Source organism: Lithobates pipiens, unplaced genomic scaffold (assembly GCF_037356315.1).
Source record: "Lithobates pipiens isolate NorthernLeopardFrog02 unplaced genomic scaffold, aLitPip1_a1.2 Scaffold_22, whole genome shotgun sequence".
Classification (NCBI taxonomy): domain Eukaryota; kingdom Metazoa; phylum Chordata; class Amphibia; order Anura; family Ranidae; genus Lithobates; species Lithobates pipiens.
In genome coordinates, this window is record NW_027507784.1 from 91,423,550 (window position 1) to 91,440,442 (window position 16,893).

Here is a 16,893-nt window from a genome sequence, read left to right on the forward strand (position 1 = left end):
ATGAACCTGCTCCCATCTGTGAAAAGCACAGGGTGCCAGTGGTGGACCTGCCAATTCTGGTGTTCAATGGCAAATGACAATCGAGCTCCACGATGCCGGGCAGTGAGCACAGGGTCCAGTAGAGGACATCGGGCCCTCAGACATGAAGTCTGTTCCTGATTGGTCAGAGACATTCACACCTGTGGCCTGCTGGAGGTCATTTTGCAGGGCTCTGGCAGAGCTCATCCTGCTCCTCCTTGCACAAAGGAGATACCGGTCCTGCTGATGGTTTAAGGACCTTCTATGGACCTGTCCAGCTCTCCTAGAGCAACTGCGTGTCTCATGGTATCGCCTCCATGCTCTAGAGCAGTGATTCTCAACCAGGGTTCCTCCAGAGGTTGCTAGGGGTTCCTTCAGCATTGGGCCATTTCTGCCTCTCGGATAAGTTCCCACTGACACCATTGATCTTTTTAGCTATTTGTAAGGGGGTAATTCTTCCCAATGACCACAAATGTAGGGACCATTCTTCCCACTGACCATCACACTAATGTATCGTGAGTTGTAGATTTCAAATTTTTAGCAGGGGTTCCACGAGACCGGAGAACAATTTCAAGGGTTCCTCTGTGTTGAAAATGTTGAGAAAGGCTGCTCTAGAGACTGTGCTGGGAGACACAGCAAACCTAGCAATGGCACGTATTGATGTGCCATCCTGGAGGAGTTGGACTGCCTGTATGGCCTCATGCTACCAGCAGTGACACTGACCCTAGCCAAAGGAAAAACTAGTGAATAACAGTCAGAAAAGATGAGTAGGAAAAAAACTGTCTGTGGCCTCCACCTGTAAAACCATTCCTGTTTTGGAGGTCGTCTCATTGTTGCCCATCTAGTGCACCTGTTGTTAATTTTATTAGCACCAAAGCAGCTGAAACTAATTACCAACCCCCTCTGCTACTTAACTGACCAGAACAATATCCCAGTAGTTTACTTGACTTGATGCTATACTCTGATTAAAAAGTGTTCCTTTAATTTTTTGGAGCAGTGTATAAACTCTTTCAGAAACAGAGCATCGAATTCCGCACAGGCGGAAGTTACAGGCGGAAGTTACACTTACGAACGCAGTGTTCCGACCGGAAGTTACACTTACAAATGCAGTGCTGCGACTTATGAACAACTTCGACTTACGAACAAACCGATAGTCCCTATTGTATTCATAACTCGGGAACTGCCTGTACGCTTATTGAGAATTTTTTTACCAAAAATACGTAGCAGAATACATATTGGCCTAATTTGAAGAAGGAATTCGATTTTTTCACATTTTGTATTGGATATGTTTTATAGCAGAAAGTAAAAAAATTACATATATATTTTTTTCAAAATTGTCTGTCTATTTTTTTATGTTTGTTTGGTTATAACGCAAAAAAAAAAAATAAAGACCGCAGAGGTGATCATATACCACCAAAAGAAAGCTCTATTTGTGGGCAAAAAATTTATTTTGGGTGACAGCGTTGCACGGCCGCCCAATTGTCAGTTAAAGTAATGCAGTTCCGTATGGCAAAAAATAGCCTGGTCAGGAAGGGGGGTAAATCTTCTGGAGGTCAAGTGGTGTAAAGTAGCTTCTCAAAAGCACTTTACAAAGACAAGAGAAACAAAAACATGAGAAATACACAGGATAAAACAAAAGAAAAAAGGGAAAATTACGTGAAAGCTCAACTAAAGAAAAAAGTTTGTACATTTAGGGTCCTTTCACACGGGGCGGATCAGTTCTGATCCGCTCCGTGGATATCCGTTTGCTCAGCGGGGATCACTCCGTCGATCCCCGCTGAGCAGGGAGATGACAGGTCCGTCTCTGCATACTGCGCAGGGACGGACCTGTCACAGCGCCGCTCTCCCCCATGGGAGATTGGATGACGACGGACCGCAGTGCCCGTCGCCACCCGATCCGATCCGCAGACGGATGGAAAAATAGCTTTTTCCTCCGTTACACTTTTTCGGATCGGAGCGGGTCGGATGTCAGCGGACATGTCACCGCTGACATGCGACGCTCCATAGAGCTCTATGGAGCACCCGTTCAGGTCCGCCTGAAAAACTGACAGGCGGGCCTAAACGGGACGTCAGTGTGAAAGGGGCCTTAATTTGAATGAGTTTAGTGAAGATTACTCTCTTGAAATGTTCTTTGGAATTCCAGAGGTTTGGGGCATAGTAGGAGAAGGCTCTGGGGGTTATTTACTAAAGGCAAATCCACTTTGCACTACAAGTGCACTTGGAAGTGCAGTCGCTGTAGATTTGAGGGGGACATGCAAGGAAAAAAAAAAAACAGCATTTTTGCTTGCACATGATTGGATGATAAAATCTGCAGAGCTTCCCCTCATTTCAGAGCTTCCACTCAGATCTACTGCGATCTACAGCGATTGCACTTGTACTGCAAAGTGGATTTGCCTTTAGAAAATAACCCCCTCGGTCTCCTATGGAGTGTGAGTAGGGGGGACACACAGAAGACCAGAATTGGAGGGGCGGAGGTTACGAGGGTGGGGGGGGGTACATTAATAAAAGTTCAGAGAGATAATGGGGTGCCAAGCCATGAACAGCCTTATAGGTGAGCAAGAAGATCTCAATCAATGCGAAACCTCCAGGATGGGGGTAAAATGGTCACCTAGTAAGGATTCTGGCTGCAGAATTTTGTACATATTGTAGTCAATTAATAGTGGATTTAGGTACGCCAGTGAGTAGAGCATTGTAGTAATTAAGTTGAGAGAACAGAAATGTATGGATCAGCTTTTCAACTACATTGTATATATATATAGCATAGGATGGAGCCTAATGTCTCTGAAGTGGACAAAAGGCACAACATGCTGTGACGGCACACAGTAAACGAAACAGGTGTACTATCACTCACCGGATGTAGCCCTCAACACTGCTCTGCCCCCGGAGCTGGTCCTCCATCAGGTAGGTATTATGGGAGGAGGAGATGAAATAGCGGCACAGTGGCTGCGTCATGTCCTGGTAGAGTAGGGTGTGGCTCACGTTAAATATGGATCCCTCCGGAGACAACAAATATATGAGAAAGCCGTCAATGCTCAGAGCATGGAGCTTCTTCGCTACAAAGCAGAAATATATCTGCATTAATGAACTTGTCTCGGTTTAGTTCAAATAAAGCCAGGCAACATACAGATGCAACTGACACACTGCTAATTCGATAAATCTACCCTGCTACCCTGATCTCCCACAGCTGGACATGTGACCAGATGCCCAGGTATTTGTCACCTGACCTCCGCTAAAAGGGTTCAGAATGATTGATATTTAGACGCTTGGTGGCCTTGCATAAGCAAGTATTTGGCCATTTGGCCAGTTGTTGTCAAACACTAGACCCAAACTATGCAAATAACCATAAACAATAGCCTGACCTTTTCACATATTTGACCATGGCATGGTTAAAGTGTCATCTGGTGTTTGGAGATATGTTGATATGATATACTGTATGAACAGATATGCTGTTTTGGGAAATGTTGTAAGGAGACGATGGAAGTAGAACAGGTTACACCCATGTGAAAATGGCTAACAAACTTTATAAATAAGCCAACAACACAAACTGTAAAGGGGTCTTCCATCTTGGGACAACATGAAATCTACATTACAAGAGAACCAGATGAGCATACCACTTTCGTTTGAAGGCTAAATTCCTGAAGTCCTGTTCAAGGAGGAAATTGTGGGCCAGCTATAACAGGAGCTAAGTGATTTTTAGTGTGCACTTAGTGCATAAATACAGCTGGCATTTGGTCACATGAGCAGTTGCCCTGAATACCCAGAGCACTTTTTTTTCTGCAGGACAGCTAAGTATATTGTGTTTGCTACATATTTATATACATTGTATACAAAGCGTTGTTTCGGACACTCTTAAGCTTTTATTGGTTTTACTCACACTGGGCATGGTTGAACTGAATTGTGTGCGAGTTTGAGTATCCTCGATCCCCACTCCCCTGCTGGTCTGCACTTACACTGGGCTACTGCGTTACATCAGTATGTATATGTATGTAGCCAGACAGTGATTTTTTTCATATTTACATAAAATACATTGGTTGGATTTTAGGAGTAAACAACATCGGTTTTTCTTGTGGGAACATCTCTCAAACAAATGCCACTGAAACAACAATTGCACGCGACTAGTATCACTGTCGTTTGATATAATGGAGAAATAAATACTATTGTGCTATAGTGAGCAATGTAATCACAAGACTGCTATATACTGCTGATGAGAAAAGGTATTTAGCAGTTTATATTTACAAAAAAAAAATGCATTTCCATGTTCTGTGTACTGTGGGAGACCAGATATAGTGAATGCAGAGTCCTAGGTTTAGTAACACTTCAATGCCTGAAGTCCTGTTCAAGGAGGAAATTATAGACCAGCTATAACAGAAGCTCATTTTTAGTGTACCCTTATTGCATACATACTATTGTCAATGTTAATTTGCTATAAAAGGCTAGTTAGTGTATGTGTGTTTGTATGTATGTCTTGTGTTGTTTTCTTACAACTGTAAGTATTCTGTATCTGCAACATTCATATACTACAGTGTTTTTTTTTTGTCATGTCCTTGCTTTGTCAAAAAGATACAAGCAAAACAGCTATAAGCAAGTGTTTCCAGGCACACTTACATCATCATCTCTGCCAACCAAAGCACAGCAATCCCTGCTCCTGTGCTTAGTGATCTATGGAGAGCTCTGTACTCAAGCATGATTTGCACTCACATTGAAGTAAACCGGGCTGGGACCACCTCTTCTTACAACTGTCCCCGAGCAAGATTCGGAGCACTCAAACTACACAAAGTGGACCAAGAGTGTAATCCCTGCCTGGGCACAGTTTAATCTTCCAATGTGAGTGCACTCGTAGTCACTGTTATCTCACCGGTCTCTGAAGGCTCATATCGTGCAATAAGGTCCATGGCAAACTCTTCCGTGTTCTCAGACTCCAACTGCTCCTGACGCAGAAAGTCCACGAACTCCAGCAGTGTCAACTTCTTTCCGTCCTTGGAGAAGTCTTGAAATATCTTCAGGACCTCATCCCGCTGTGTCAGAGCTTTGTAGAACAAAACAAACTCATCCCCCTCCAGAGTGCCAGACTCTGATTTATCGGCCATCTAAGAACATGTAAACAAAGCATTTCATTAGGATGAGAGTGCATGTATATCTCCCAAATGTCCCTCATTTAGAGGGACTGTCCCTCTTTTGTACCTACTGTAGATCCCTCTGCCCCTCATTTGTCCTCAGTTGTCCCTCTATTTTGGTGTAATTTAGCATATCAATTATTTGTGAGCCCCCTATCGGTGGGGTGTGGTCAAGGTTTGTCCTTTACCGACATATTTTGTGCTATAAGTTGTTCCTCTTCTCATCACAGAAAGTTGGGAGGTTTAAACAAAAAAAAATTTCCTGACAGACTCCATGGCAGCCTACATATGGGTTAATCCCACCTCTCATACCTCATAGGACCCCACTCCCATAAATCTTTGCTTCTGGACAGAGACTGTGTTCCTTTTTGTTCTCCTCCTAGGTGTTTCTTACCTTATGAAGAGTAGTTCCGGTCCAGTCCTGTTTGCACAAATATTCTGATGGTGGTTATGGAATCCAGCAGTCCCAGCTATTAGCCGGGTGGATACAGACGACATATGTGATGCCAGGAAGAGCTTACTAACCTGCCATTGGCAGGCAAGCGGCAATTTGGCCATACATCCCTTGCTATTAGCAGGAGGCCTCTGTTTTTGATGTCCCATTCGTGCAGTGGGTGAAGTGCCCCCCGTCAGGATGGCTCGGGATCGTGCCGTGGTGGTATCGTATGTGGCATAATTATTCTCATTATGGCAGCCTGTTTTTGTGTGTTGTTTGTCCCTTTCCTTTCCTCTATGTCTCTTTTCAGTATGTATGGTGGCTGGAGCGCATCTGCATTCCAGTCCGCCGCCTCTTCCGTTCGTTCTGCGCAGTCACAGGCCTCGTCCGAGATCGAGGCTTGGAAGATGGCGGCGGTCGCGCATGCGCGCAAACTCCGCTGGCTGACGCCGGGGGGCGTGGTGACGTCACTATCGGCGCTAATATTTAAATAGCTGTCAGATACAGCTAGGGTTGGGATTGTTCTGCGGGGTTAGAACGGGGGCTTCCCGGTGTGCTGTGTGATTTCCCTGGAGGTATGATACTGTTTGCCAGTAGGCTTTACTATTGTTTCCCTTTACTTTGGATGCTTATGGTTTTTCAAAAATCTCTCCAGCATACAGACTTTTCATTATGGACGTATCACCGCCCCCCAGTGGCCAACCCTTGCGCTGCAGGTAGGAATATTATTTTCTTCTGCTGGCTTTATTTTTGGGTGGCTATATTTGTTTCTTTTGCTGTATTCTTTTTTCTGTTATTCAGCCCTTGTAGGTCTGAACGTCAATTGTCGGCACGCAGGGATACTGACCAGTCTAGGTCACAACATCGTCATTCTACGTCAAGCTCTAGATGCACTGGATCACCCTCCAGACACCGTAAAGATAGGTCAAGATCTGGATCTGGTCGTCATTCAGCCCACCATTCCAGCCGCTCAGAAAGGAAAGCCTGCTGGGGTTGTAAAGTTCACGTTCCAGAGGGTAAATCCCTCTGCGAGTCTTGTTATTCTAGAGCTATGAAGGAAAGAGGAGCTGGGGACCAGCAAGTGGAAGCATTGGTCAGAAAGGTGGTTCAAGAATCTCTGAACAAAACAGAGTCTGATTGGATGTTTAATCCTCCTTCTGTTACAGCTCTAGTCAATGTAGATGCAGACCCTGTAATTTCGGGCCCTTCCAGACGCAGTATTTCTTCAAGTGAGCCTTCGGACAGTGAGATTGATGATTCTGCTGCAGGTTTCAATTTTTCTCTGGTCCCGCAGTTGGCCAGAGCAGTCAAGGATGCTTTGAAATGGGAAGAACCAGTGGAAGCACCCTCTAAACAGAGGAAGTATTTTAAACACCTTAAGAAAGATCGCCCAAATTTCCCCTTCTTGGGTGAGCTCGGGGAGATTATTTCAGCTGAATGGGGAAAAGTGGAGAGGAAAAACTCCTTAATTTCCAAGATTGCAAAAATGTACCCGTTTAAGAGCGAAGATGTAAAATATCTGGATTCAGCCCCTCTTATTGATGCGGCCCTAATGCGGTTGGTCAGGCATGTTACACTCCCTCTTGAAGATACCGTTTCGTTTAAGGATGGTTTAGAGAGGAAGATTGACACCGATTTAAAGCGTATTTATATTACTGCAGGCCTGGCATATAAGCCGTCTCTTTCTCTTTCGGCATTGTCCAAAGCCATGGAGTCCTGGATGGATGATGTGGGTGCAGCTCTGGGAAGTGTATCTGAAGAATTGGTTCGGAAATCTCCAGTACATGAGCTGAAGTTGGCATCAGTCTTTTTGGGAGAAGCATCCCTTGATATTATCCGCCTAGTGGCCCGTGTCATGCTCTCCTCGGTTACTGGGAAGCGCGCCTTGTGGCTTTGTCCGTGGGTTGCAGATCCTGCCTCTAAACAAGCCTGGTGTAAGATTCCCTTTGAGGGATCTTCCCTCTTTGGGAATAAACTTTATTCTGCCATTACCCGTGCTACTAGAGGTAAATCAGGGTTCTTACCCCAGGATCGTTGTCTCTTGAATCAGAAGAAAGTGCAACCTAGACAAGAGCAGGAGCGAGCTAGAGATGCTCCTCGTTACAGGCCTGGTCGGGAATTTAGGAAGAACTGGAGAAGAACTCAGTCTTCTGGCCAGAAATCCTCAAAATCAACCACATCAGGGGGGCGAGATGCTTCCAAGTCCTTTTGATATGGGGCCTGTCCAGACGGAGCAAGTAGGGGCTCGGTTACTCCATTTCGGGCACGTCTGGGCAGCTTCGATTCAAGACTACTGGACTGTCAAGACGTCAGGTCATTCTTGGGTGTTCAGCAGTCCACCCATACATCAGTTTATTCCTACAGCCCTACTACTTGTAGAAGAAAAGAAACAGGTACTTCTGTCTTACACAGACTCCCTGATGGCTCAAGGTGCTGCCATTCCGGTCCCAACCAAGGAGAGATTTCAAGGGGTCTACTCCCCCCTTTTCATGGTCCTCAAAAAGAATGGCTCTTGGAGACCAGTCATCGACTTGACGCACCTGAACTCCTTCATCAAGAAGGAAAAATTCAAGATGGAAACATTGCTAACAATACGTCAGACAATACAACCAGGCGACTGGCTGGTTTCCATAGACCTGAAAGATGCTTATTTTCATGTTCCGATCGCAAAAGATTTTCAGAAGTATCTTCGGTTCGCAGTGGGCCAGTTACATCTTCAATTTATATGTCTCCCGTTCGGGCTTACAACATCGCCTCAAGTGTTTTTGAAGCTCTTACTGGCTGTGGTAGCGTTAATCAGGATCAGAGATATTCGGTTACATCATTATCTGGACGATCTACTTTTGCTTTCTCAAGACAAAGAACAGCTGCTGACACATCGAACTCAGGTCCTATCTACACTCACGGAGTTTCGTTGGCTGTTGAACATGGAAAAAAGTCATCTCCGAGCCAACTCAGTCTCTGATATTCCTCGGAGCCCAGTTCAACATGGTAAAGGGTACTATCTCCCTGCCTGTGGAGAAAATTCCGGTGATTCGAGGCAGGATTCAGCTTGCAATGCATTCTCCTCTTCTCAGAGCTTCACAGTGCCTCAAGATAATCGGCACCATGGTGTCCACAGTTCCCATGGTAAAGTGGGCACAATGGAGGATGCGTCCCTTTCAGAAGGGTTTTCTTCAACAATGCGACCCAGGGTCTCTGGATCATCTTGTCAGGATAACCCCCTCCATGCGGGAGAGTCTCTTTTGGTGGCTGCAACGGAAGAATCTCCTCAATTGCCATTCCATAGCTCCCATCTCCGGGATCACGGTAATGACGGACGCCAGCAACAGGGGCTGGGGTGCCCTTTGTCGGTCAGAAATAGCCCAAGACGTATGGGATTTTCCAGCCTGAGACGTATGCTCTCAAATGTTCTAGAGCTTCATGCTGCACTCCGTGCTCTTCAAGCTTTTCTTCACCTGATTTCGGGAGCCTCGGTTCTTCTAAGGCTGGACAATACGACAGCAGTATCTTATATAAAGAGACAAGGGGGCACCCGCAGTCTCTCTCTACTGAAGGAAGTAAGCCCGATAATGTCCTGGGCTCAGATGAACTTGGGCGAATTTGATGGCGGTTTACCTCCCCGGAATTCAAAATGTCCAGGCGGACTTCCTCTCGAGGTTCTCCCTGGACAACAACGAATGGTCTCTCCACCCCGAGGTATTCACATAGATTCTGTCTCTGGGGATATTGCCACAAGTGGATCTGTTTGCCTCCCCGTGCAATTTCAAACTGAGGAAATGTTATACAAGGTGTAGTTGTCCCCAGGCCTTCGGTGTGGATGCACAGACGGATCAGTGGAGGTTTCGCACAGCTTATGCCTTTCCCCTGTTCCGTTCATCCTTTGATTCCTTTCAAGACTCAGGTGGGAGAAAGCCGAGGTGGTGGCAATTGTTCCATTTTGGCCCAACAGGCCATGGTTTCCACTCCTAATGCAGTTGAGTTTTCGGGATCCAGTTCCTCTCCCTTCCAGAACAGATCTCCTGCTGCAGGGAACATCTCTTCACCCATGCCCATCCCATCTCCATCTGATGGTTTGGTTCTTAAAGGGGAAGGTTGGAAGCATTAGGGTGTCCAAGTACTGCTATCGCTACTTTACTGAATGCCAGAAGGCCGGGTACTAATAAGGTTTATCAAAGAATTTGGGCAACGTTTGCTAATTATATTTCTTTCACTGACGGTTCCTGTGGTGATCCGAAGATTCAAGACATTTTGGGTTTCCTACAGACAGGATTGGACCTATCCCTAACAGTGAGTTCCTTACGAGTTCAGATTTCGGCAATTTCTGCATTTACTGGTGTCTCCTGGGCCAGACATCGTCTTATCAGACAGTTTTTCAGGGGAGCAATAAGACTCAGACCCCAGAGAAAACCAAGATTCTCTAAGTGGGATCTTCCTTTTGTTCTGGATTTCTTCTCAGAGAAAAGGCCTGGACATATGGATCAATTAGCTATTAAGGATCTTTCTCTCAAAACTGCCTTCCTGGTAGCCATAACATCGGCCAAGAGGGTCTCCGAGATCAGTTCTCTGGGTTGCAAAGAACCATTTCTGATCGTGTGGTTTTGGTTCCCATGTTAGGATCAAATCCTAAGGTTACATCTGTATTTCATGAGAATCAGGAGATTGTTCTTCCAACTTTTCAGACTTCTGAAGATTCTAACATTCACCCTTTAGATGTTGGAGAAGTTCTAAAACAATACTTAGAAGCCACAGCTTCTTTTCGGAATTCTGATCATCTTTTTGTTTACGTTCACGGAAAGAATAAAGGATTGCGTGCTTCTTCAAGAACCATCGCAGCCTGGATTGTTCAGGCCATTCAAGGGGCTTATAAAGCTAAGGGTTTGGCTCCTCCAGAGGCGGTGACTGCTCATTCTGCCAGGAGCGTTTCCACATCATGGGCGGCTGCTCGTCATGTTTCTCCGGAAGTGATCTGTAAAGCGGCCTCATGGTCATCAATTAATACTTTTATGACGCATTATTGTGTTGAACCGGCTTCTTTGTCTTTGGTTAATTTTGGTTTACATGTCTTATCTGTTGACGGTGCCAATTAAACCTTTTTTTTTTGTTAACCAGCAATTTCCCACCGGGTGTGTATGGCTTGTTATTTCCCATACGTAGGCTGCCATGGAGTCTGTCAGGAAAACGGAAAATTTATATCAAATACTTACCGTCATTTTCCTTTCCTGATGGACTCCATGGCAGCAGGAGTTCCCTCCCATTTGCTGGAGTAGACTAAGTTACGGAACACGGTCTGTGTCCAGAAGCAAAGATTTATGGGAGTGGGGTCCTATGAGGTATGAGAGGTGGGATTAACCCACACGTAGGCTGCCATGGAGTACATCAGGAAAGGAAAATTATGGTAAGTATTTGATATAAATTTTCAGTTTTTTTTCTTTGGATAGTGTCAGGAAAGATTAAATCCTATTTTTTTGCTGCCTGTGTCCAATTGACGTGATTCCCTTTCACTTTCTTTCTTGGAGACACAACTGGTAGTGAAAGAAAGTCTCTACCAAGTCAATCTCTACAAAGTAAGGGAAATCATCTTTTTTTACAGGGCCACTTTAAGTCCACAGTACATACCACTGGAAGATATGGAAAAATCAGTTCCTTATAGGAGCATCTGAGTGGCTCATGGCTGCAAGAGGGCCCAGATCTCGGATAAACCTATTTCTGTCCTTGCTATAGCTATGCTTTAAAGAGCAAGTTCACTTTTAAAGTTGTATTTTACCTTAGAACTGTCATGGACCCATAAGAAAGGTTTTATGAACCTCTGTGATAAATAAATTCTGGGCTGATTTTGGTGTTGACCCCTGGTTAAGGGTTGTGTTAAGGTTCAGGCTTAGGGGATAATTTTAGCTTTAGGGCTAGATGTTGGTTTGAGGTTAAAGCAAACATGTGAAGGAAAAGGTACAAGGCCTATAATTTACGACCACCTTCTGAAAATTCTACATGCCTGGCTGCTGTGCTGACTCATTGTCTTCAATGTTTTTCATTGACCCATAACAAGAGGTATGTGCCTGTGTTGACAGTCTTTTTCTGGTTCAAGTGGGTTTTTCTTTCCCATACAAGTCTAAGGGAATACTTGTATGTCAAATGCAGGTTGGAAAGAGGCCAACTGCAGGTCAAATGCACCTGTCAATGAATTATGAATGATTTCCAAAGCTTTTTAAAAAACAATTCTAAAGCCCATTCACACAGGCCCTGAGGAAGATTACTGAACACGAGCAGAGTGGGACTCATTGTATTGCTCCAACAAGGACCGAATATCATGAATTTGGATGTCCTAAGCCAAATCCGAATTTCACAATTGATTTGGGTTTTTTGGTTTCCCATTTTGAGGAAGCTTCTTCTTGTTTTACCTTATGCCTCTTCTGCTTCTGCCTGACCACCCCAAGAGTGATAACAACTTTTAAATGACTTCCTCTTCTATTGCTTCTGGCTGTATTCCTACTGCTACGGACTGAGTACATCAAAACCCATTGGACAACTTTTTCAGAACGCTTAACAAGTAAGGACTTTATGAACTAACAAGAGCTGCTACTGAGGTAAAACCCTTGGTACTAGAGATGAACTTGGGTTTCTTCCTCCAAACTCATCTCTAGCTGAACTCCAACCTCATGCTTTTTTTTACACCAATAAGCTACAGGCTGGGTCATTCCCACGCTGGAGCCTGCCTCTTTGTTTACGTGGGCTCCAGGGCAGGAATGATCCAGCCCTCCGTTTATTGGAGTTATAAAAGAGTGAGTGTTCAGAGTTCGGTTAGAGATGAGTTCAGAGGACACCCAAGCTCATCTCTACTGGATGCTACAATACCAAAATTTCCACACCTAATATCCAAGACTGCCTCTCCATTTTACCAACTTTTGGCCCAATCATCTCATCAGGCAGAGCTGCCAGGAGCTTCCCAAACCATACTGCACACTATTGTATAACTTGCTGCTTTGTAATACACATTTTTGAAGCCTGACTTGTATTCTCAATGGGACTATCGGTTCTCAAATGTAGAATTTCGAAGGCTTGAAAACCACAACTGATCAAACTTTTCAAAAGTTCTCATCTATACTTAGGAGTTACAAGAAATGATATTGTACCTGAAAAAGGCGATAGGCGTGATGTTCGCTCATGTCTACATTCATCATTTTCAGCAGATCCTGGACCTCCTTGAAGTTCATCCTGCCATCATTGTTCTTGTCGGCCTTCTTAAACCAGTCCCATATCCATCTGAGTGGCAGGTCAAGGTAAAAGCTGGGTACTTTAATAACAGAACACCCACACTCAATTACCAACTGTTATGACTGTGATCTTCTATAAATTTGAAGAAAGGGGCTTCAAAGCTACAGTATATGTTGATCAGAAACTTGTACAAGAAGAACTATGGGGGCTGCCATTACTATACTTAAAACCCTAGCTTTCGGCTTTCACATTGATCCAGTTTTCCCCAATATGATCAGAAAAGGAAATCTCCATTCTCTCTTATAAAATGTGTGTTCCAATTGTACAGAAAGACCTCCAAATTTATCATATGAAAGGAGAACTTCAATTGTACAGGAAGACTTCAATTTTTCTCCTATAACAAGTGTACTCCAATTGTACAGAAAGACCTCCATGTTTCTCATATACAGTCAGGTCGATAAATATTGGGACATCAACACAATTCTAATCTTTTTGGCTCTATACACCACCACAATGGATTTAAAATGAAACAAACAAGATGTGCTCTAACTGTAGACTTTCAGCTTTAATTTGAGGGTATTTACATCCAAATCAGGGGAACGGTGTAGGAATTACAACAGTTTGTATATGTGACTCCAACTTTTTAAGGGACCAAAAGTAATGGGACAATTGGCTGCTCAGCTGTTCCATGGCCAGGTGTGTGTTATTCCCTCATTATCCCATTTACAAGGAGCAGATAAAAGGTCCAGAGTTCATTTCAAGTGTGCTATTTTCATTTAGAATATGTTGCTGTCCACTCTCAATATGAGATCCAAAGAGCTGCCACTATCAGTGAAGCAAGCCATCATTAGGCTGAAAAAAAAAAAAAAAACCCATCAGAGAGATAGCAAAAAATTAGGTGTGGCCAAATCAACTGTTTGGAACATCCTTAAAAAGAAAGAACGCACCGGTGAGCTCAGCAACACCAAAAGACCCGGAAGACCACGGAAAACAACTGTGGTGGATGACCGAGGAATTCTTTCCCTGGTGAAGAAAACACCCTTCACAACAGTTGGCCAGATCAAGAACACTCTCCAGGAGGTAGGTGTATGTGTGTCAAAGTCAACAATCAAGAGAAGACTTCACCAGAGTGAATACAGAGGGTTCACCACAAGATGTAAAGCATGTATGGCTGCCAATGGAACTGGTTCTCTTGTATTTATTGATGGTGTAACTTCTGAAAAAAACAGCAGGATGAATTCTGAAGTGTTTTGGGTAATATTATCTGCTCATATTCAGCAAAATACTTCAGAACTCATTGGACGGTGCTTCACAGTGCAGATGGACAATGACCCGAAGCATACTGCGAAAGCAACCAAAGAGTTTTTTAAGGGAAAGAAGTGGAATGTTATGCAATGGCCAAGTCAATCACCTGACCTGAATCCGATTGAGCATGCATTTCACTTGCTGAAGACAAAACTGAAGGGAAAATGCCCCAAGAACAAGCAGGAACTGAAGACAGTTGCAGTAGAGGCCTGGCAGAGCACCACCAGGGATGAGGCCCAGAGTCTGGTGATGTCTATGCCTTCCAGACTTCAGGCTGTAATTGACTGCAAAGGATTTGCAACCAAGTATTAAAAAGTGAAAGTTTGATGGATGATTGTTAATCTGTCCCATTACTATTGGTCCCTTAAAAAGTGGGAGGCACATATACAAACTGCTATAATTCCTACACCGTTCACCTCATTTGGATGTATACCCTCAAATTAAAGATGAAAGTTTGCAGTTAAAGCACATCTTGTTCATTTCATTTCAAATCCATTGTGGTGGTGTATAGAGCCAAAAAGATTAGAATTGTGTCTATGCCCCAATATTTATGGACCTGACTGTAAAAGGTATACTCCAATTGTACAGAAAGTTCTGAAAAAGCAGATAAAATGCACTTACGATTAAGTGACTTGGTCGACACATATCAATAGGTCAAATCATCTCAAGGAATCTTAGTTCATGCCAACAGATGTTCTCACTATGTAGCCAAAGAGGTGCCAAGTCAAGCTGGATACTCTGTGGTGGGCACTGGGAGGACTAAGTGGAAGAAACGAAAAAAATGCCCAAAGCTGGAGCAGAAAGATGACCCAAATTGCATCCTAGGTGGCAGGGCTGGACTAGGACAAAAATTTGGCCCTGGACTTCATCATGACCGGCCCATTTTAATTTTGAGTGTCTCCATCAGCACCTCCCCTTACATCAGAGTGTCCTTCCTCTCCTCCCCCTCCCACGTGCACTCAATTTTGAAGACAGCTTCTCGTTCCTCTCTCCAGTCATGTGATAAGTGACACGTGATAAGGGGAGAGAGGATGGAACGTTTGCCAGCTGTCTACCTCCCCCTGCAGGCTGGAGGGAGCAGAAGGCCTAATGCTCTCTCCAGCAAGTGACGGCAGCTGCTCCACCCAACAGGAGTGAAATCACGAACACTCACTGTCAGAGAGGAGCGGCTTCAGGACTGCATATGACCGGCCCACTGAGCCATCGGCCCACCGGGAAACTCCCTGTAGTCCTGATGGGCAGTACATGCCTACTAGGTGGTGAAGTACCTCGAATGTACTGACATGCTTTGGGGTCTTGTGTCTTCTTTGGGGTTCATTCTGAAGAAGAGACATGACCTTATATGGGCGGCACAGTGCTGTAGTGGTTACCACTCTCACCTAGCAGTAAGAAGGGTTGCTGGTTCGAATCCCAACCACTACACTACATGCCTGGAGTTTGTATGTTCTCCCTGTGACTGCGTGGGTTTCCTCCGGGCACTCTGGTTTCCTCCCACAAACCAAAGACATGCAGGTAGGTTAATTGGCTTCTGTCCAAAAATTAGCCCTAGTATATGAATGGGGACCTTGGATCGTGGGCTCTGTGAGGGTAGGGACCGATGTGAGTGTGCAATGTACAGGGATAGGGACAATTGTAGACACTCACTCAGGTTGAACTGGATGGACTGGTGTCTTTATTCAACCTTACCAACTATGAAATTATGACCTAAAACATGTACAGTGATAATATCACCACTACTGTTACAAGGTAAAATTTGGCCTTGCAAAGGCATCTGGTACACACAAAGTGGAATCATATCCCCGGAGCTGTAGGATTTTGATCGAGGCATAAATGAGAAAAATTGGAGATACTTTTATAGCCGATATGCTTTGATTGTACGGTTCATTGCATGGAACCTTTTTTCTTAAATATTTGCCATCCGTTAAACCTTGTTATGTGCTATTGGTTGCATTTTAGACTCAATAATCTAATAAATTCTCCATCTCTCTCTGACAGCAGAGAAAATACGAATTTAATATTGATGCAGCTTAACAAGAAAGAATGAACCGATGACAATCTCTGCGATTATTTGGAAGAAATGTGAAGCTGCGTTTGCCATCCATCATATTACGCCCGCGGGACTCTCTTCTAATTGATTGGAGACATTTTACCATTTAATCCCCTGAATTCCCAAATGTATCGTACAGTGAATTATAGTTAGTAATAAAACCATGAAACTATCCACTTAGCATACAACAAAATACCAAAATAAAGTGCAGAATGAAATATGAGAAGGAAGGAATATTGATTGTAGTCTATTTTACAAGGTGGGGTATCTTTTTTTTTTTTGTACAGAAAGTGTATTTTACTGGTGATATCTGCCAAAAAACACCCTGAACCGAAACATGTTAGCAGAAAGCACGTGATTACATAGGTGCGGACAGGGCAATCACTCTGGAGTCCATGAAGTCAGGGGGCACAATTATACTGCAGCTTCCCAATGGGACTCAAACAGGAAAAAAAAACAGACAGGGTTTTAACCATAACTCTACTCTATTCAAACTACATGACAGTATTTCGTCAAAAGTATTGGGAAGCCTGCCTTTACACACACATGATGGCATCCCAGTCTTAACCCGTAGGGTTCAATATTAAGTTGGCCCACCCTTTGCAGCTATAACAACTTCAATTCTTCCGGGAAGGCCGTCCACAAGGTTTAGGAGTGTGTCTATGTTAATGTTTGACCATTCTTTCAGAAGCACATTTGTGAGATCCGGCACTGATATTGGATGAGAAGGCCTGGCTCGCAATCTCTGCTCTAATTCATTC

The 16,893-nt window shown here is 44.1% G+C and overlaps 1 protein-coding gene across 2 annotated transcripts in view; it reads right to left on the reverse strand.

The window, feature by feature from the left end:
• PLCD4 (phospholipase C delta 4) overlaps positions 1–16,893 on the reverse strand; it is a 149,228-nt gene that overhangs the window by 43,809 nt on the left and 88,526 nt on the right. For both annotated transcript variants that reach the window (XM_077447883.1, XM_077447884.1), the window contains 3 exons: positions 12,699–12,828; positions 4,874–5,105; positions 2,870–3,071 (listed from right to left, as the gene is read on the reverse strand). In XM_077447883.1, coding sequence (XP_077304009.1) covers positions 2,870–3,071; positions 4,874–5,105; positions 12,699–12,828 — 564 coding nt within the window. The remainder of the gene's footprint in view (positions 1–2,869; positions 3,072–4,873; positions 5,106–12,698; positions 12,829–16,893) is intronic.